The 21,202-nt window shown below is 38.6% G+C and overlaps 1 protein-coding gene across 1 annotated transcript; it reads right to left on the bottom strand.

Moving 5' to 3' along the window:
* Positions 1 to 1,163: 1,163 nt before the first annotated feature.
* On the bottom strand, positions 1,164 to 19,539 carry LOC583082 (protein SET). The gene is made up of 7 exons (XM_783009.5): positions 19,411 to 19,539; positions 10,213 to 10,409; positions 8,696 to 8,818; positions 7,921 to 8,034; positions 7,066 to 7,236; positions 5,338 to 5,523; positions 1,164 to 3,681 (listed from the first exon to the last, which is right to left on the bottom strand). The coding sequence occupies exons 1-7, from the start codon at positions 19,481 to 19,483 to the stop codon at positions 3,577 to 3,579; spliced, it is 969 nt and encodes a 322-aa protein (XP_788102.3). The 5' UTR covers positions 19,484 to 19,539; the 3' UTR covers positions 1,164 to 3,576.
* Positions 19,540 to 21,202: the final 1,663 nt, after the last annotated feature.

Genomic DNA, 21,202 nt, shown 5'->3' with positions numbered 1-21,202 from the left:
ACACGACTATCAGTCATGCACATGAACGTGATCAAAGGCGAAGTGTGTAATATATTTCCTCCATTTTTTCAAACTCCGGTGAGAGCAGCCCTGCGATTGGTGATTTCGCCGGTGCACTTCGGACCAATGGCGTTTACTGACGTTTAGAGTGGGCGTGGTCGAATTGAGCTCGAATGCACATAGGAATGGGCACCGAGGGAGAGTGTTTCTGAACGCCATAGCATAACGGTCTGCAGAAGCGTTAGTATTTATAGTGATAACAAATCGGGGACGAAAAGAGCGCACTGTAGATAGTGACAACTCGAGAGGCGGAGGAGGGACTGAGGGGCACTTCTCAATTACTCAAATTTTATCGAGGGTATTTTATCCCGGATATAGGAAGAAGGAAGTAAAATAGTATTTCGAATGTTAAAAAGTTGATAAAAAGTCTAGCATTTAGCTGGGGGTTGGGGGTCGAATCCAAGAACGGCACTAACGTCCTTTGTCAAGATATTAACACGAAATTGCCACTCTCCACCGAAGTGGAAATGGGTACTTGGCAGTTGCAGGGGTAATGATAATTGCAGGGCCCGGAAGGATAATAATATTGTTACTGACGAGGTTACCCTGGGTAAATAGCCCCACTTATTATTATTCACTTCAAAAGTGAATTGATGCATTTTCCAGCTGCCGTTTATAATTTGAAAGTTGCGTTTCTCATTGTTCCTCTTTTTCCAACTTTCTTTCTGTCATCCCCCCTTTTCTCTTTTTTTTTTCTCTCTTCCTTACTCTTCTCGTCTCTCTCTCTCTCTCTCTCTCTCTCTCTCTCTCTCTCTCTCGCTGTATGTCTCACTACCTCCCCTCATTTTCTCTCTCTCTCTCCATTTCAACTTTCTTTTGCTATTCATCATCATGAATACAAGACTTTCAAGTACCAGTAATCAACCTTGAACCTAGTTATTGGTGACAAGACCACTCCTCTACCATTGTCATTGTGCCTTCTTAAAGAATGCCCAAATGTAATATAAAACCCGGACACGAGTTCTAAATGGCAACACAATAGGGTACAGATATTGTCCTTACGTGACTTCAGGAAAGACTTCGCAATCATAATAAATACAACAAAAATCAAGAAGTATGCACTGACAGAGACAAAAATAATAACATAATCGAAGCACAACTCATTTGTTGGATGGAATCTAAGTGAAGTTTTAATTTTGAAACAAGAAATGGGATTTGTGGGGATAAATTACCCAAAGTGAACTATTTCATATTTATTTTTTTCCTTCCAAACTGAATATCATCCACCAGACAAGATGAACAGGAACTTACACAATTGTGTTGTTTTTACAGAATTTTGTACAAGACTTCTTCTTACTCTTTGAACAAGAAGAAATCACTTTTTCATTTTTTTTCTTCCATTTTTTTTCTTCTTCATCATAGAACAGCTGCAGCTTTTAAATATGCAGAAGCAAGAAACAAGAGTCAAAGGGTTTATACATAAATGATGCACATGTCACAAGACCTTACACTTTAGACAATTCGAAATGTTCCAGACTTACAAAGAGAATTCATTTTTTACCCCTACTTTATCCAAACATAGGTTATTCATTTTTCTGCTGATTGATTTATATATTTACAATCCTGTTCATTGTACAGCGCACACCTACAAAGCATGTTGAACGACTGAGCTTAAAGAAAGCACAATTTAAGAAAGGACATCGTTACGGCCTTTCTCAAAAACACATGCTTTCTCCTATAAAAAAATTCTGAAATTGTGATTTTCATACAAATACATGTACATTGAAAAAGTAACAGTTACGACGTATAGTTCGAATATCTTCAAAAAGTCTTGTGCATCCCAGTTTTCAATCTTTTATCCAACTACTTTTTACACTTTTTGTGACTGTACAATTTATTCTTCAGCTAGGAGAGAGAAAACAAAAACAATGAATACCGACCCAACTATTTAACAAATATTTATCACAATTACTCCAGTGCATTTGAACAATAAATTCAATCTAGCATGTGGTCCATTCACAACCAAATTCTGATTCGAATCAGGTCATTCTCATTTATATCTCTTTCCTAAGAGTCAATTGATTGAAAAACAGAAATTATGAATGTAAAGGACTTTTTAGGTAGCGTATATGGTGTTTAAAAAGCAACACAATTAAAAGTACAGTACAAAAACTATATTAGGCTATCTGTAAGCTCGCATTACTAAGACATGGTTTTTCTTCTTTCCTTCCAATGAAATTCTGAACATCATATCACGGTGCAAGATATGTACAAATGTTTACTCTTTTTTTTTACAAGACTGAGGGAAACAGGTCATCATCAGAATAATATAAATGAGAAAATGATAAAAACTTGGGAAATACACACAGCTAATTGTTGATTCATTTGGAAATACACAGTAAAAAAAAAGAAATTACGTCACAAAATGTTAATCTGCATGTACCGTTTTTGTTAATACATACTTCTTTCTGCTTACTGAGACCCTTCATCAAAAGAGAATCTAAATTTTATTTTGTTCCCCTGTAACCGCCTTGTTTGACCACAGAACCATTCCTATAAATTTGGGATGTTTGAAAGGATTCTGAAGCCTCCCTCCCTCACTGTATATTGCATCCGTCCAATTTTTTCATTTTTTTTTCTAGAAAAAAATTTGTTTCTCTCTCTCAGATTTCCTGAATAAAAAAAAGTCTGTTCTACCCACTGACGATTCTTTCAACGCAGCTACAAAAACAATCTATACAATGGATCATGCAGTACTTGAAAAACTTAAATATCACATAATTTGTCATAATAAAACACATTTCAAGTCTGCCTTTTCCCCGGATACGATATATTCCGATAATGCTTACATTAACCTGAATTTCAGAAAACAACGATAGAGAAGAATACACACAGTAGTCCCCAGTCGTCACCAAATAAAATAATTAGAAAAGGTGAGCGGTTAGTTGATGTGGCAAAAGAATCCTTGGGATCCAAATGCATGCACATCACTTAGTTTGGTTGGGAACATGCATGAGATGGTCTAACAAACTTTGCAAATCCTAAAATTGAAGTACCTGCTCGGCAGGTCTACTGTTAAACCAAAAGGTTTTGCAAACATCGAAAATTGCTCAGATCTAAGAACGTTGCATGCTGCAAAACGATTGAATCACAACTTACACCATACAAAATGTTTGCAATTCGCAAAAGGTTCTCGCTGCAAAAAGAAGCCGTTGTCTAAAATTAGCTAAGTCTCATGCCGTAAAAATTCAGTTTTTTCAGTAATAACACGTTCCCCAGAAAGGTATACAAAATTCAGGCCAGACTTGAATAAAAAAGAAACTATTTAACTTTACAGGGAATGATTGATTGGCAGCACATAACATGCTACTTAAATCATCATTTTTTCTTTCTCATACTAGTATCAGAATTCCAAGAAAGCTGCGCAAAGTCCAGACTTTGCTCACTGAATTTATATATTAAAAATAAAAAATAAACAGGACGATTGAAGACGCATGGAAACACGGAGAGAAATTCTTTATACAATACAGTTCTTGGTGTAGCATGAACTTATGAACAGAGTTTTTGACAAGAGAGTTAGTCCCCACCGTCGTCACCACCATCGTCTACCCCGTCGTCATCGTCGTCACCTTCCACCTCCTCGACTATGTCACCTTCGATGTCCTCATCGTCATCGTCATCCTACAGAGATGGGGTGAGAAAAGAAGCAACAAATCAAATATACAGGTGAACATTATTATATTACACTCCTTGGGACCAAGGAAATGGCCTTCTAATATTAAAAAGTACCGTATTTGCCAGCGTTAAGGCCGACATTTTGTAGAAGAAAAAAAACATCACTAATAATATCATCGATTTATAATCATCCACTATCCAATTGAGCCATATTTACATTATCATCACCATCATCATCAACAAACTTCCAAGACAATGGCTTATTATTCTAGAAATGTCCTGTCCCATTGTACATTAACTGGTATAGTCAATGTAGTCCCAGATGTAGGAATACGTGCTGTTTTGACCGCGCATCTTTGACTGTTGTTGCACATAGGCCGCACCGAGACTTTTTCGATATTTTCTCTTCCAAAAATACTTCGTCTTCTACACCTGCAAATACAGTACTTATATTGCAATTGCTGGGGTATTAAAGGTAACACAAAGTTTTGGAAAAAAATTGAAAATTGGGTGGATAGTGATTCTTTACCATTTTGATATATTTGGATGCCCCTGCGGATGTGTTAAAAAGCACTAGAAAATTTGGTCCCTAAAACACTTCCGCTGTCGAGAAAAATTGAATATAAAAATTTACCGGTGCTCCCGGTAAATTTTGATAAATTTCAAATAGAGTAATGGCAGCTGCGACCATGAAAATCTCAGAATATGTAGTTTTTATATAAAATTTCCAAATGGGAATAACTAATTTTAGTCTATTTTAGTCGATTTTAGTCAAAAAATATTATTTTATAGCTCAATTAATATCTTGACCTTGTGAGGGAGCTATACAGCATAAAGTGTTTATTATTTACAATTTCATAACATTAGACTCGATTTCAACCGCGACAACAATCACTGATTATTGTAGGATGGCATATGCTTCCAATATGTTCATTTGAACCAAATTTATGAACCCATACCAAAACTTTGTATTACCTTTAAGGATTGCACAGCCTTTATTTGCATATTTATGGTAATTTATGCAAATATGGTAATAACATTCACATTTTATCCATAAATCATATATTCTTCATATTTAAACATTAATTTTCACTACATATATTATTTAGACCATTTGGGATAATAATACAGCCAAAAAAATTGGAAGAGCCAGGTTATTCCTTATGTTATCTATTGTTTTGATAATTTCTTATGTATCACTTTGTTTTTTTAACTTATTTATTTGATTGTTTTTGTTGTTTTATTTCATTTCCAACTATAATTCAACTATTTTGACCCCAAAATAAACACCTAAACTATAAACAAGACCAAATAACCAATGTTTTATCTCTCTATCTGAAAAATGAGATTTCCATACGTTTTGTACACAAATCACAAAAATGAGCGATTTTCGAAAGATGCAAGATTTTCTTGTTAAAAAATTATCGCGAAAAATGTCGAAGGGGGGGGGGCTTCTAAAAGCCAACCCCCCCCCCCTCCCCCCAGACTAAATAGGGTTAACCCTTTTAAAAGGCCAGTTATTTTGATGGTCCCAAAGTCTGTATACCCCCCCCCCCCCCATCACTTTGTTGAAAAAGAAAAAGAAAAACACAACTAATCAGCTTCTGCATTTTTGTTTACATGGGCACTTACCAGGGTTACTTAAAGATAAATTCAACTTACGTCATCATCGTCATCCTCTCCTTCGATGTCATCTTCACCGCCATCGCTACCATCTAAGTCATCCTCGCCGTCGAGGTCATCATCATCCAGGTCGTCATCATCCTCTCCCTCATCATACTCATCCAGGGCTTCAAGCTCCCCACTGTCCATGATGTCACTCGTTCCCTCGTCCTCTGCAGGAGGCACCTGTGGGTTCGCAGAAATTATTTTTGTTATCGAAACCCAAATACTTGGGACACAATTACAAACACTACCCTGCGAATCCTTAATCACCTTAAAGTACAAGTCCACTCCAAAAATAACTTACTTTCAATAGAAGCAGACAAATCAAACTAATCAATCGAAAAAAGTTTGAGCAAAATCGGATTAATAATAAGTTATGAATTTTTGAAAAGTATGTAAAACTATGGAACAATAAAAATCATAAATTGCCAATTTGGTTATCAGAAAATTACTATATTACTCCTATTAGACTTGAGTAGTGAATTTGATACTATAATCATTCTTGCTTATTGGAATCGTTAAAACTTTTTTTTCAGTATGATGGTGTTGGTCTAAGATGGATAGAGTCATATTTGGCAGGCAGACATCAACAGATTAAAATTGATGCTTTTCCAGAACCTTTTGGGGTCCCACAAGGGTCTAGGCTGGTTCCTCTATTATTCACTCTGTACACAGGCAATCTCATTACCTAATCCAAAATAAATTCTGTGGAATATCACGCAGATGACACACAGATGTATTCGTCTTCCAGGCCTGAAGTTCTTGAAGGGCAAACCATCTCGCAAAATGACAGCAAAACTGAATTGTAACTCATGACAGCTAACCTAAATTGTTGCTTATTGGCACTTCTAAACAAGTATCCAAACTTAAATTCATTGGAGTATCTGTCGGAAGTTCTTCAAAAAACCATCACTCAGAGCTAGAAATCTAAGAGCACTTTTGACAAACATTTAAATATGGAAGCACAAAGTTACAAGCATACCTAAATCAACATACCTGCCATATAACCTCCAAAGTAATCGAAAATAATTTGATCAGGTCAATGAGGACAGTATTAGAATATTTGTTGAAGTTTGCATTATTATAAAGGGTTATTGTGTGGGCTCCCTGACTCACACATAGGGCGACTGCAGCAGGCCCAGAACACTTGTTCAATACTGATTTGTGGTTGTTTATATTTCTCACGGTTCACCCCTCTTTTGAAAGATCTGCACTGGCTACTGGTATCCCACAGAATATCATTCAAGATTCTATTTGATTGTCTTTAGCTCACCAATCAGTCGAGCCCCTGGTTATGTTGTAGAACTGATAAAACTCAAGTCTCACAAACATACTCAAAACCTGCAGCTCCCAAAGCACCAAATTATTGCAAACCACATCGCATAAAACGAAACTAACATTAGCTGTAGAATCACTTGAATCCTTTTAATCAAAACTAAAAGCACATCTTTTCAATTAACTTTAAGTTGTAGATATATGATTATTTTACAGACAAGACAAGGTATTTTACGCATGCTGGTGTAATGATAATTGTGGGGAGCTTCAAAAACATATTAGTATTAATACTGAAGATTACAGATAAACCATCATTACTGACACAGCCACTCCACAAACACTACCCCTAGCATCCATCACCACTACCCCGCCCATCCACCACCACTTCTACCCCTACCACCCATCACCAATAGTATCGCTAACATGACATCAAATTGGTAGTTCGCTTACCAAGAAGAATTGTAATGGGTTTGGCCAGATGTCGTCTTTGAGTACCTCTCCGAGTTCGTCTGCCCCTGCTTCTGATTGCTCTGTGAACCAGCAGAAGAAGCTCTCATTGTCTGTGTGCGTCCTCTTGCGACCATCCTTCAGGTTACCCGACAGATTCCTCTTTGTCAGATCCTGCACAAGAGAAAGAAATGTTATAGGTAAAACTAGAACAGTGCCCTCATAAAGGGGGAAAAAAGAAGCGCTTTCAAGCAAAGATTTTGAAGAGAAGCAAATGAACCAGCAAAGATTTTGGTAGGGCACTACTATAAACTCAGCACCTTAAAAATCATCAACAGATAATTTCTCCTCCATTTGTTAGTAAAAGATCTCATACCAACGCTACATGGACATCATCATATGTTTTGCCACGCTTTATGGAATGATTTATTAAGATATTCATTACCCTTGCCAGGAAGAATTTTACCTTGGTATTTTTGCTCATCAAGACATCAACGCTCTGTACTCTAGGCCTGTCTTCATCAGACAGAAGTAACCCACTATTTTCAGACTCAGGATATTTTCATGAAGCTCAAAATTGTGTCTTCACAAGACCGATACGGTTATCACTAACTAGATGAAGATGATCACAAACTAGATGAAGACGGGCGCAAATTAGCCTGCTATTTTGGAAACAAGACCTAAGATTTCTCAGGATATTTTCTCTACTAAGTAGCCCGCTAATTGCAACTGCGGCCTGATGAAGACGCAAATTAGCTTGCTAATTTGAGATTGGACTAGTTAAAATAGCAGATTATTTTGCAACTTTGGTCTGATGAAGACAGGCCTCATGGGTGAGAACATTGGGGAGTTTCTTACCTTGTTGGGTTTCCACCTGATGGGCGTTGCCTTTGACTTGGGATCTCCCGTCTCGTTTAAGTGGAACTCTTTGCTTATTACCTCATTCTCAAAGTAGGGGTTCGGTGTGAAGAACTGAGGGAAAGTGCATACAAAGAAAAAAATAAATGAATTGGAGAAATGAGCAAAATCAGGTACGACTTTAGTGAATCGATTACTTACAGCTATCAATTAAAACTAATAGAGCATTATTGAATTGGTGGTGCTTTATGTTTAGTGATATCTCGTGCACAGCACGATAAAACCATATGAAATACATTTCAAACCTCTTCAAATTAAGCCAAAGATAATTACTATCCCCGTCTAGCAGTACTATCACCTCAAACAAACTATGCTAAAGTTGTCCATGAAACTGTCACAAACTTTTACTAGTGGCCAAAAATCCTAAAGATTCATGCTGCAATATAAAAGTTTGATAAATCACTACCTTGTGCTACAATTTTAAAACCAGGGCCTTACATGAAGCTGATGAAATGGAAAGAGGGGGTAGGAATCTTTGAATTATTCAATTTATGTCATAAACATCTCCAGCACTTGTAAAAAAGTATAAACAGTCTGGACTCATAATATAGCGCTAACAGGAAATAACATCTCTAAGCGCTTTAAAGATCATTACCCCAGTCATCTCATTCATCTTACCAGGTCCCCATTTGTCTCCTGGGTATGGAGTGGCAAATGTAGACTAATGCCTTGCTAAAGGACATTAAAATGAACAAAGTGAAACCTCCATACTTACAAAATTAATTCTGTAACCTGATTTGATGTCATCAAATTCTTTGACCTCCACCTTGGAGAGGTACTGTAGCGCATCCTCGTCTCCCTCGTCTAACAACATTGATAATTGAGGGTGATGTGTGAACTGAAGACAAATTGCAGGTTAAGGAGAATTCATGGTAGGACTCTAGAACCGTTTCATTCATAATAATTATTATTATTCATTTGACCAATCGGAATACATACGAAGAGTAGAACAATCAGATAATACATAGAAATTTCATAATACATGCAAACAGCTTTAGGAAAGTGGAGAGGAGAGAGAGAAGGATACTATCTGCTGGTTAGGGGTGACAAAAGCAATTGAAATTGCTATTACTTGAAAGCATGTCACCCCCCCCCCCCCCCAATTATAATTAATTACGGCTGCACAACATCCCACTTTCAGGTATTCAATCAGCTGTCATATTGTCATCACCAGAAATAGCCATTAAAAACAATGTTGACATACACTCACCGAAAAAGAAAAAAAGTGGACAATCTTTATTTTTCGAATTTTTCATATTAACAGTCATTAAAACAGGGGGCTCATGCAGACATAATCTTAAAATATCAATCCACCCTCCCGTGTAAGGTAAGATTTTATTCATTTTATTCATTTGCAGCCACATGGCTGACTTTAAGAAGTTTTTATAGCAATTAGAAACATCATGATCAATCACTGTTACATAATCAAATTTGACAATAAATCAAAGACATACTGCATTGTATGTAGTGATTAAATTTGCCCTGTGGAAAAAAAAAAAGGTCCACTTCAGCTTCCTACTAAAGTTCACATTAGTGCTGTAACATCACGGATATCTCCAATTCCGTTTAACCGCCAGTCAAAACTGGACGGTTTTCGGTTAAACGATTAAAAAAAAAAATTAAAAAATATAAAAATAAAAAAATAATAAAAAAATTAAAAAATCTTTTTTTTTTTTTTTTTTTTTTTTTTTTTTACCGACTCTGTCGGCAACTTTCATTTAACTGCGAGGTGCATTTAAAGGGGCCGATTTGTGCTTGTGAACTTGTCACAAAAAATAGTAACAATGTTGTTTTTAGAAGAATGGGTAAGATCATTAATGTAAATTAAAAACAGTAGAGGACCTAGGACAGAACCTTGTGTAAAAGTTGGATGAATTATTATTATAAACTACATATTGAGATGATGAGATCTATTACAAAGATTACTTTCAAACCAAGATGACAGACAAATTGGAGTGTTGTTCTAGTTTTGGAGTGGTGAGTCAACACACAGATTACTGAGCTGGGAGACATTGCCAGGCATAGTGCCAGGTGGAGGGGCATAAATCGAAACTTTTTATAAAAAAATTAAAAAAATAAAAAATATTTAAAAAAAAAAAATATATATATATATATATTAAAAAAAAAAAAATCAAAAAAAAATCGGGAAAACGGAATCCGCCATGGGCGGTCGGATACCAGACGGTTAAACGTTTGACTACAGCACTAGTTCACATATATCAGAAAGGATACTGTGGTTGCCCAAAAGTGAGGTATCTTCTCGATCAGCTTCGCCCTGTTCTCAAAGAAGGGTTGCCTCAACGCATTGTACTTCTGCTCCACCTTTAAGATCTCCTCACTCGCCATCTCGTTCAGGTTGTCGATTTCATTCTGAACATTGTCGATCTCCTCGATCGCCTGCTGGTGCTCCTTGTCTGGATATAAATCACCTGAAAACAAAAACAGCACATCAGATATTCATTAAGGTATGCTTATGAAATGCACTTTTATGTTAACTTGTATCTGTTGGCTTTTCTCAAACAAATATTGATGTACATCTATGAATCAATTGTTGATGAAAATATAACAATTAGACAAATTAGATGTTCTTGGGGTATGACATACATTACATGTATATCCTCAGGCTCCTGTTTTCACTGCAAAGATATTAGGCCAGGAGCCTACGCTAAAATAGACGCCCCATTTATTCCTAATATTTGACTGATCAAATTTAACTACACAATTAACTCATTGACCATGTTTTGGCCTGACCATAGCTGATCGGACGAGTCCCTAATAAGTTAGAACGATTTCACCCTATTCCAGCCCATGCACTATGTTAGTAGGAAGAAGTATGAATGGACATTATAAAACACACCCCCCCCCCCCAAAAAAAAAGAGATTTCTGTCGGGATGGGGCATCAGCCGTCAGAAGTGCTATGGCTGTACATTAAAAAAATATGAAAACTGAAAAGGGAAGGGGTAGTCTATACGTGTAAAACTCTCATGGAAAAAATGATAAGGAAAAAAACATTACCCTTAAATGAAGCTTCGCTGCCCCAAAAATGATATATGGAGAAAAGACATTTGTTTCACATTCTGATCTTTACAACTCAAAATCGTTTCATTCAATACATTTCTAATTCACATCGTGCAATGAGCGTTATCACTTTCTCAGAGACGCCAAGTTCAAAGATCGGCAATGCGTGACATTTTCATGATTCAGCGCGCGAGCGGGCGTGCGAGGGTATAACACACGAATAAGGTATAGCGTTTTTTCAAAATCTAGCGCGTTGTGCGTAAGAGCATTTTCAGACCCTAGAAATGCGTGATGTCACGCCTAATGTGTGATACTTGGTAGCTTAGACCGAAAACTTCAGTCTCTCTAATCGTCGGTTGTTCCACTGAGACTACGTCTGGCTCCACTAGACCTCCGATTATAGAGACTGAAGTATGGCCTATCGGGACTGTACGGGACTGTACGAAACAAATGGTTCGGTTCGACCGGACCGCGATGAAAGAGATATGCAACAAGATTTTCACTCTTTACATCCTCATAACTGCTGCAATTATAATAAAAATTAAAAATAACATATATATATAGCTTATTTGACTTACGATAGCTTGCTCATTTAGATCCTAAATTAATGATTAATCCGAGAAAGTCTCGTCAACATTATCCGTCTTGGTTTTAGTTGATGAATATTCATTTTTTCTTTACGAAAGTCCAATAGCTACCGTAGCTACGTACGAGTCAGCCCAGCTTGACCAACGAACTCCCACGAAACGAGTGCTCTGATTGGCCATTTGGCTATGTTTTGGTAGGTTGACCCGGAAATATTTTGGCCGCCGGGTCATATAGCCCTATGTTCGAGTGCATGAACGTACTGTTTCACAGTTCAGAGATACAAATTGGATAATTCATATAAGTCCGTAAATTATACATTTAATATTAAGTTATCACATTTTGATAACTGTAATTAGGACAAATGACATACCGACCTAATTTACATCTGATTTAGAAATCAGTAAATAAGATCTAAATAAAGAAAATCGGGGAGAAAATGTCGTGGGAGAAAATATGTACATAGCCACCCCCAGGGTACGAGATCTCTGTATTGAGGAATGACAACAAATGTCAGTTTTATTACAGAAATGACCCAAATCAGATGGTTATTTCTTTCTGTCTATTGGTAGCTCTGCTTTCTTGAGGTGCAATTTGGTGTCAAATAATCATTTCATTGATAATTTAATGAATTGTAATAATTGAATTGCTTTCTTAAAAGTAGCCACACAATATTGAGAGGTTTATGTAAATCCAAAGGGGCAATGTACAGTATTGCTCGAAATAAAGTAGACAGATTACCGCCGGGTCTCGCGGGAATCAATCCAAGATTGAGTCCCGCGGTACTCCCGCGGTAACTCTTCCCTGTGCGGTACACAAATGGCGGTAATTACCACGAAAATGTACCACGAGATTTTCAAGAAAATCTCGTAATGAACCATCACGTACGTCACTCCCTTTGTCATGTATCAAACGGAAAGGATTCGCACGTCGCTTTACCATAATTGTTTAATCACTTAAACGATGAATGACGCCGGGAGAAATGCTTTCATTCCTTATATTTCTGTCGACGGCTAAGGTTGTGATCGCGCCGCGCGAAAACGTGGGCTTATAAAAATTAGCTGACCAGTTGATACTCGCCGGCGGGCGGCGTCTCCAATCGCCTCGATCAGCTCAGTTACTAATGTTGGAGTTGGAGAAGCATAACCGTCCGTAGGTCATAACATGATCGCACTCCGAAATGCTCTATCTTTCATGGTCTCAAACGGCCTTTGTCATTTCTTGATAGCACTGTCCATGAGTTTGCATTGCAAATCATGTTTCTTTAAAAAAGAAAATATATTGATTTGTAAAGATTGCCGATAAGCCACTTCAATTTCTTCGCATGCCAAAGCACAACGAACTCTCCTAAAATAAGGCTCACTACCCCCCAAAAAGAAAGAACAAAAATTAGTGCTCATCCCCCTCCCCCCTCCCCCGAAATATCGATCGGCGCGATTTTCATATTTCAACCTCCTCTATTGGAAAATCCTGGATCCACCCCGTGGCCCATGTCACATTCCACCAGTCTTCAACCAGCAAGTCCCCAGAGAAACAAATTTATCTCTTATCTTCTTGACATAATTAAATCATTTAACAACTCGACTCTTATCTCAATCTCTTCTGTGTGACTTGATGACAGAGAAAGTGTATGTTACGCAATGTACGGTCTCTACGTACCCAGGCAGGGAGAAAGTTTTGGTTCCCACGATATGACATGACTTCTTGGAGCCTTGCCAACATAACAGCGTGCGTGATTATGCGCTCATGAATATTGATGAGTACGGACATGCTGAAAAACTGCTATGCAGAGCTGAAATCGTAGGTTTTTTTTTATCGATTTCCAAGTGATGTCAAGGGTAAATCATGAGAACGAATGTGTGTAAATATTCAAACATACTAAAAATAAGATAGTTGCGGTGTGAGAAACAAGAAAAAGAAGTAGAAGCATAAAAATAACAACGTCAATGTCTCCTCTTCTCCCCCATCTACTTCCTCTCTCTATTATCCTTTACTCTGAACGAGTCTCCTCTTCTCCCCATCTATTTCCTCTAGTATCTTTTATTCTTAACGAGTCTCCTCTTCTCCCCATCTATTTCCTCTCTCTAGTTATTCTTCCCCGGGTCTCCTCTTCTCCCCATCTATTTCCCCTCTCTATAGTATCATTTATTCCTACCCAGTCTCTTCTCATCCCGATCTATTTCCTTCTCTCTAGTATCCTTTATTCCTACCCAGTCTCTTCTTCTCTCCATGTATTTCCTCTCTCTTTAGTATCCTTTATTCTTACCCAGTCTCTTCTTCTCTCCATCTATTTCCTTCTATTTAGTATCCTTTATCCAGTCTCTTCTTCTATCCATCTTTTTCCTCTCTCTATAGTGTCCTTTATTCATACCCATTCTCCTCTTATAATTGTGATTAAGTTATGATAAAACATTGACAATTGTCGGTTTCGTTTTTTTTTTTCCTGGGAGGCACTGTATATGCCGATTGCGTATCTTAAATGTGGTGTCATGTCAATCAACACCAAAGTTCTAAAACACCGCGAAGTGTTACGCACCTTTGTTCCGAGAGCGCCGACTCGGGACATGGCGGGAATGTAATAAATATGTCATTATTTTACAAGCCGTTTGTTGTGACTGGATAACGATACAGAGTAATGCCACGTGGCATGAGAACATCATTGTTCAATTATTAGAGCGTACGGACCATTTAGATTGGAAATTAACAAAATTTAGGAAGCATTGGCGGATTCAGGATTTTCCAATAGAGGGGTGGGGGGGGGGGGCAACGGGGGCCTTTCCTCCCTGGCAAAAAACACTGACGGCCCCCACCCCTGCCCAAACAAGTTTTAAAATAAGATGGTAACCACAAAGTTACTTTTTTTTCAAGAAGGGGGGAGGGAGGGGCTGTTGAGTAAAAACATGATTATAGTTGTAGTGCTCACACTACCCCCCCCCCTCGAGCAACAAGAAAAAAATGTTTAAATTCCCCCCCCCCCCCCCCACCTCAATTGGAAAACCCTGGATCCGCCACTGCTTGCTTTACTATTTTCACCATCTCTCATATATCCTCTCTCATTCAATTGGAAAACCCTGGATCCGCCACTGCTTGCTTTACTATTTTCACCAATTCTCATATATCCTCTCTCATTCTACCTTAACGTATCATTTACTCAGTCCTCTGATCTTTCAACAGCCTCCATCTCTCTCTTGCATCCTCTTTCTTCCTCTAATTTTGATCATCTATTTCACCCGCTTTTTCATGCAAAATGTTTACTTCATTCTTTCCCAATCTTTCTTCTACTCTTTTCACCACCTCTCATATCCGAAATAATCCATAATGGCAAACGATGTTAGTAGGATTTACATCGTAACACAAAAGATAAATCAACGATGTACATGAAGTTTTCTCTCAATTTCCCAATCGATATTTTCTCGGCGTCATGATAAACATACGACACGTCCAAACACATTGCTTCCTGTCCTATAATTGACGTGAAACTTGCATCAGAAAATGTGCCCAAACCTAAGATTTTATCGAGCACTATATGCAATCAGTATTTAATCGGTTAATGCCATTAAATACCATTAAGGGGACCTTTAGAATTGGTTCATAAAAGGTGTATTGTTTCTCTAATCTCCCAGCCAGCGCCCTCGTCATCGGGCTCTTTGAAATAAGGGGACCTTTAGAATTTGTTCATAAAAGATTTCTTGAAGTCCGGTTTCTTTCAGGCTCAGCTCACATTTTGATGTGTAAGGGGTTCTCTCTCTCTCTCTCTTCAGATGAACTGAACTGTATTGTTCCCATTCCAATACAATTTACATATACTTACGAACCAAGTCATAATTGTCTGGCGGCCGCCAGATAATTCTATCTTTCCTTATCATGATTATGTTATTTTCCTTCTATCTTCTTCACTTTCAACCTTTCCTTATGGTATTCTTTGTTTTTATCCTACCACCTTCTTCTCTTTCTGTTTTCTGTATGTTACTCTTTGCTTTTATACTTCTATCATTTCTTCTTTCTATTTTCATTTTGAAATTCTTTGTTTTCCTTTCTATCTTCTGTTCTTTCCTGTTATTATTCTTTGTTTCTATCTTTCTATCTTCTCTTTCTATCTCTCCTGTTATTCTTTGTTTTATGTCTCTTTCTATCTGCATCATAACGTGAGGAAATATAGCTAGATTATTTGGCGGCCGCAAGATAATTCTTTCCATATGTTATGTTGCTTTATTTCTATCGTCTTCTCTTTCTAATGGCTGAGTGCAAATGAGGTATTGCCTGGGTTATCGGGCTACACATGAAGAGAAAATATTAACAAAATTATCCATTTTCAATGTTTAGGCAAGATTCAAAGCACAAGCTGACATTAGAAGGCGGACGTGGTTTATTTAAAAACGCTCAAGAAAAGCCTGAAATACAGGCGCGGATCCAGGGGAAGGAGCGTGCTTGGCCCCCTCCCCTCCCCGCCAAAATAAAAGAGAAAGAGAGAATGAGAATAAGGGAAATAAAGAAGAGAGGAAGAAGAAAGAAAGGGGGAAGGAGATCCTCTATTGTAACTATTTTTGTTTATACAACTCGTGAAATATATTGACCTGTTCCGTTTTGTTTGTTTTAAAATTAATCAAGTTTATTTGTAAACACTAGATCCAGCGGGAGGGGGGGGGGTTTAATATGATGTACATTTTGTTCCCATAATAACGGGAGACGGTTAATCCCATGAATACAAGAAAGAGGGTGGAGGGGAGCCAATAACAAATACCAAATAAATAGCAACAAACGAACAAACAATAAATGAATCAGAAAATATTACGAAATCGGTGAGATGGCCTCGGACCTCCAATTATCACCTTATTAATCAATCAATAATGATACCCCCTTCTATCTTTCACTCTATATCACCGATTGCGCTCTTATCCCTCCTTTTCTAATATTCCTCTCTTCCTTCATTCCTTCCTTTCCTTTTTTTATTTGTCCTTTATACTTTTCTATTATCTTTTGTTGTCTTCTACTATTTCTCCCCGTCTATGTTTCTCTCTACAGTTATTTAGGATCTCTTAAGTCTTATGGGGGGGGGGGAGGCCGTCTCGGCCTCCTGAATTCATTTTAACGTTCGTTTCTTTTTAGGTACCTTTTTCCAGTTTCGGAATTATGGACCCTATTTCATTTTCGGATTATGAACCCTATTGCATTTTTCGGAAATACGAACCTTCGGACAACCACCACCCCCCCCCCCCCCCAGGAACGATAACCCCCGTGGGCTTTAACATCCGAGGACAAATATCCCCCCCCCCCCCCCCGGGAACGAATATCCACGGAGGAGAATCAGCTCCCCTAGGACAAATATACGCCCGCCCCCCCCCCCCCCCCCCCCCCCCCCCGTTCATTGAAGGGGAAGTCCACCCTGATGATAATTTGCATTTTTTTCGGGGGGGGGGGCTGAAAATCAAAAGGGGTAATTTTCCGAGGGGGAGGGGATAATTGCCTTGGCCGGGGGTGTTCGTCCTATAACCCTTTTATTTATATCAAGTCTCCTCTTCCTCCCATGTAGATTTCCTCTCCCACGAATCCTTTATTCTTATCCAGTTTCTGATTCTTCCCATCTATTTCCTTGTATACTTTATTCCTTTACAGTCGCCTCTTCGTTCCATATATTTCCTATCTCTAGCTGATATCATTTAATCTTTAATATCTACATGTATTTCCCTTCCTTTTATCCTTTATTCTTTGATTCGTCATCTGAAGACATCACCCTTCATGGATGTTTACAAGTCCCGTCAAACATTGATTGATTAACAAGTAAATGACATGAGGTCACTGTCCTCCACACCTCTACCTAAACCCCGTCTTTCTACTTCCCTCTCTGCCCTCTCCCCCTCTCTCTCTCTATCTCTCTCTCCCTCCTGCACGTGATTACATTTCCCAGACATGTTTTGACAGTTCTTATCTAAGAAATATGACACGCCCCAGCCAGCTGAAACTGAAAGGGTTTGCATAGTCTGCCAATTCAGACGCCATACCATAAATGACAACTGAAAACGAGCAAATAATTATTTGCTTTTAAAAAATAAAGTTGCAAATTATTATTTAGCCAATGAGAAGAGTTAACTTTTCATCTGAAAATCACCATTTAGAGATAGAACGAGATTGTACGAATCGTTGTTGTAGTGGTTTTAAAAATGGAATTATTGTGTCCGAAACTAGACTTAGCTTTTATACCATCGGTGGTTCCAACAACGTGTGTAAGGGAATTAATCTTTCGGATAACCATGGATGTCCCTGGGATAACTTTCATCTGATTTTCGGATTTATAGTTAAACATGGATATTTTAAAAGTGGGACACGTCATAGAATCAGGTAAGTATGCAATCATTGATCGATCTGTAGCTAAACAAATTGCAGCTACGTGATTATGCTTAGTTAAGTCGTTTGTATTTTCAAACCAGAATGAGCAAAGCGATGTGGGAATACTTTATAACTCATGTCCTATGTAGTTATCAAACTTGCGTGCCTCGCGTATCGATGAATGAATTGACCTACATTCATCCCTTTGTTTCATTGTGTTTGGTTACTAGGTTACACGCTGGGGTAGTTTAAGTTTATCAGACCATTATAATGTTCAATGTATTTGTGGCTGCTTTTACCTCTTGAAATAAAGGCTCTTCGTTATTCAAATATTCAACAATTGTTCTGAAATAATGATGGTATGGTGAAATCCTACCCAAACTCGTTTATTCTCATTATCAATGAACATTTTTTTCAGCTAATTACAAACGATGCCTAGTTGGCTAACAACCATCATGTGCAGTACGTGCGAACTTGTAGAATCAAGTCAGTCAATCGGCAATTTCCATTCATTACAGATCAAAAAATTGAAATCCCCATACATCTCTCACTCACATTAACACACACATTTTTATTTATGTTTTGAGGATAGACTAAACATACAAGAATCTCGTGTTCTACGAGACTGCGGACTCCCAAATGTGGTACATTACCGCGGGACATTATGGTAGGTGGGAGTACCGCGGTAACCAGTTGGGTGGCGGTACTCAATAAATTACCGTGGTAATTTGCTCCCGCGCGGTACACGGCGGTACGGTGTCTACTTTATTTCGAGCAATACTGTAAGCATACATCATGTAGTCCCTTGCTGTTAGTGTACAGTGCAGTGATGGGGCTCCACTAAAAATTTACTTGATTTACAGTAAACAATCTCTTAAACGCTAATCTGTTCTTTAATAGTCAACAATATCCCGCATCAAGGAACAGTACCATGAACAGAACAGATAAGAGGACACACTTCTAAACATATTGTCATGGTTCATTAATCACATTGTGGGTTTTTGAGAAGTTGCGAGTTGAACACCTCTTCATCATCCATGATTTTCTTCATCGTTTCATCCTTGTTTTTATCCCAAACTTCACCTTTCATGTCATTTTGGTTGGCAAATTGATTAAAGTAAAGTAAAGAGGACATCATGCCTATGATGGATGCAAACATCATTAATGAATAGGGTGATGTTTACAGCTTTAATCATATGCATTGCACGTTGAACATGTTGACAAGCAAGCTCGCTCCAAATAGCTAGATTGCCAATACACATAACACACGCATGCACCACGGCGCTTCAATAGCCAGACACCGTACGCCATAGACCCACATACACTTCATACGTAAAACGCCACAACACATGCATTATAATGTACACAACAATAGGGGAACCATGCTTCGGCGCGACATGAAAACGAATCAAGGTATCCCCCATCTTACCAGACCCATTAAAACACTTCCCATCGAACATGACAATTAATACGAATGTAAGAAATCATAACGGTATACTCACTTTCTGATTCCTGGACATTTTGCCCATTCTTCGTGACTTCTTCTTTCCTAACTTTTGCTGGTGGAGACGACATTTTGTCTTCACGAGGTTACGCTCAAAGGTGACTGAGCATGCGCAGTGAGTTAGGAAGAGAGCAAAATAATTTGCTAGCATATGGGCGCATAAAAGTCCACATTCACTTTGTATAGAACGAAAACTGAATGTAGAGGCAGCGAAAATGCTGAACTACTTTGTGCATATGCACCGCGTGCAAATGGTTGATGCACTGACAAAGGCCTCGCGTTGAACATACGCGGGAATTCTAGAGTTGTTTCAGTCTGTATCATATAATAATTAATAATTTTATAATAAATAAAACACTAGAAAGAATTGAAAGATTTTTGGTATCGTTAAAAATTATCTACTTACAAATAAAAGTGTCAATATGTGCTTTTTTGTTCATTTTGTTGATTTTACTAACTCGTATCTTCATTGAAATTATATCAAAGACTAATTTCTAGCGTTCGTGATTTTCCGATGGTCGGCCTTGGGGTGGGGGTTAAAAAAACTCCGGACACAACCTAGTCTGACTCTCAGCTCGTTTTGAGTAGGACATAAGTGATATTTAGGTCGAAACGGCTACAGAGGGGGCATGGGGACGCCCCCCCCCCCCCCCCCCCCCCCACTGAATCGAGAAAAAGAGAAATGACTCGGGAAGTGAGAGAGAGAAAAAAAATAATGCAGGCAACGTGAAAAGAAGATGGTTTGATCCGCCACCCATTTATAAAAGAAGAAGAAGTCCCCCCCCCCCCACTCCTGGCAAGGGGTGGGGTGCTGAGTTTTTAAAAATTATTTGTGCTCACTACACCCCTCCCCCCCCCCCCCCTGTTGAGAAAAAACTAGTGCATGATTCAACGCTAAATATTTTCTCGCGAATGCCCCCCCCCCCCCCCCCCGGCCCCCCCCCCCCCCCACTCAGTGTTATTTAGAGTACGCATATGCTCGTACCCTCTTTTTGAAAGCACCCCCTATCTGAGGACTGCCATCATTTCCGAACCCCCCTTTCGCGGGCTTTTCGCGGGCTTTTCCTGCCTTGGAGACCCCCCTAAATCAGGAAAAATACTCAATGTACCCCCCTAAATTCGGAATAATTTCTCAGGAGTCCAAAGAGATGAGAGAAAAAAAGAAAAATACCCCCTTTTTAAAGAAATCTCCGGGTAAAAAGTCAAATACACCCCTTTTTTTACAATTCTCGGGCCGGACTTTGTTGCACGAAAAGTACCCCTTTACCGGACATTTTGGCAACACGCATGCGGTCATTCCGACCTCTGAGTGGGGGGCCGGGCCCCCCCCCCCCCCCTGGGTCCTCGCCGCCGGCTGGTTCCGCCCCTGCCGCAACCCCCCTCCCCCTTATTCCAGTTGCGTAGACGCGCGCATGGGATCATTCATCAAGAGGGGTGCCACCGATCTTTAGTCTACTAGATCAGCGTTTTTCAAACTTTTTTTATTTTATTCACGGCACCCTTTTTATAAAGTTTCGTGTCATCCAAATCCAAATATTATCAAATGAAAGAGGATTTTTTTTCTTTTCTCATCCCATCCTTCGTACATATAGACATAATAAACGTAAGGGCAATTTCTCGTGAGAGCTGTGAAGCTTGCTCAAAAATCAATTATCTGGATCCAAAATGTTTCTAGCGAGTGAAGCGAGCGCCAAAAAAATTGCCCTTGTATATGGCAAAAAATGTTATTTAGTGATCAATATATATACCCTATAGATAAAATGTAAAGTTATATATTCGGTCATCTTGTT

The sequence above is a fragment of the Strongylocentrotus purpuratus genome, unplaced genomic scaffold (genome assembly GCF_000002235.5).
Source record: "Strongylocentrotus purpuratus isolate Spur 01 unplaced genomic scaffold, Spur_5.0 spur5_scaffold_4, whole genome shotgun sequence".
NCBI classification, from domain to species: domain Eukaryota; kingdom Metazoa; phylum Echinodermata; class Echinoidea; order Camarodonta; family Strongylocentrotidae; genus Strongylocentrotus; species Strongylocentrotus purpuratus.
Note: the sequence above shows the minus strand (reverse complement) of the source record. Positions and strands in the feature narration are given on the sequence as shown.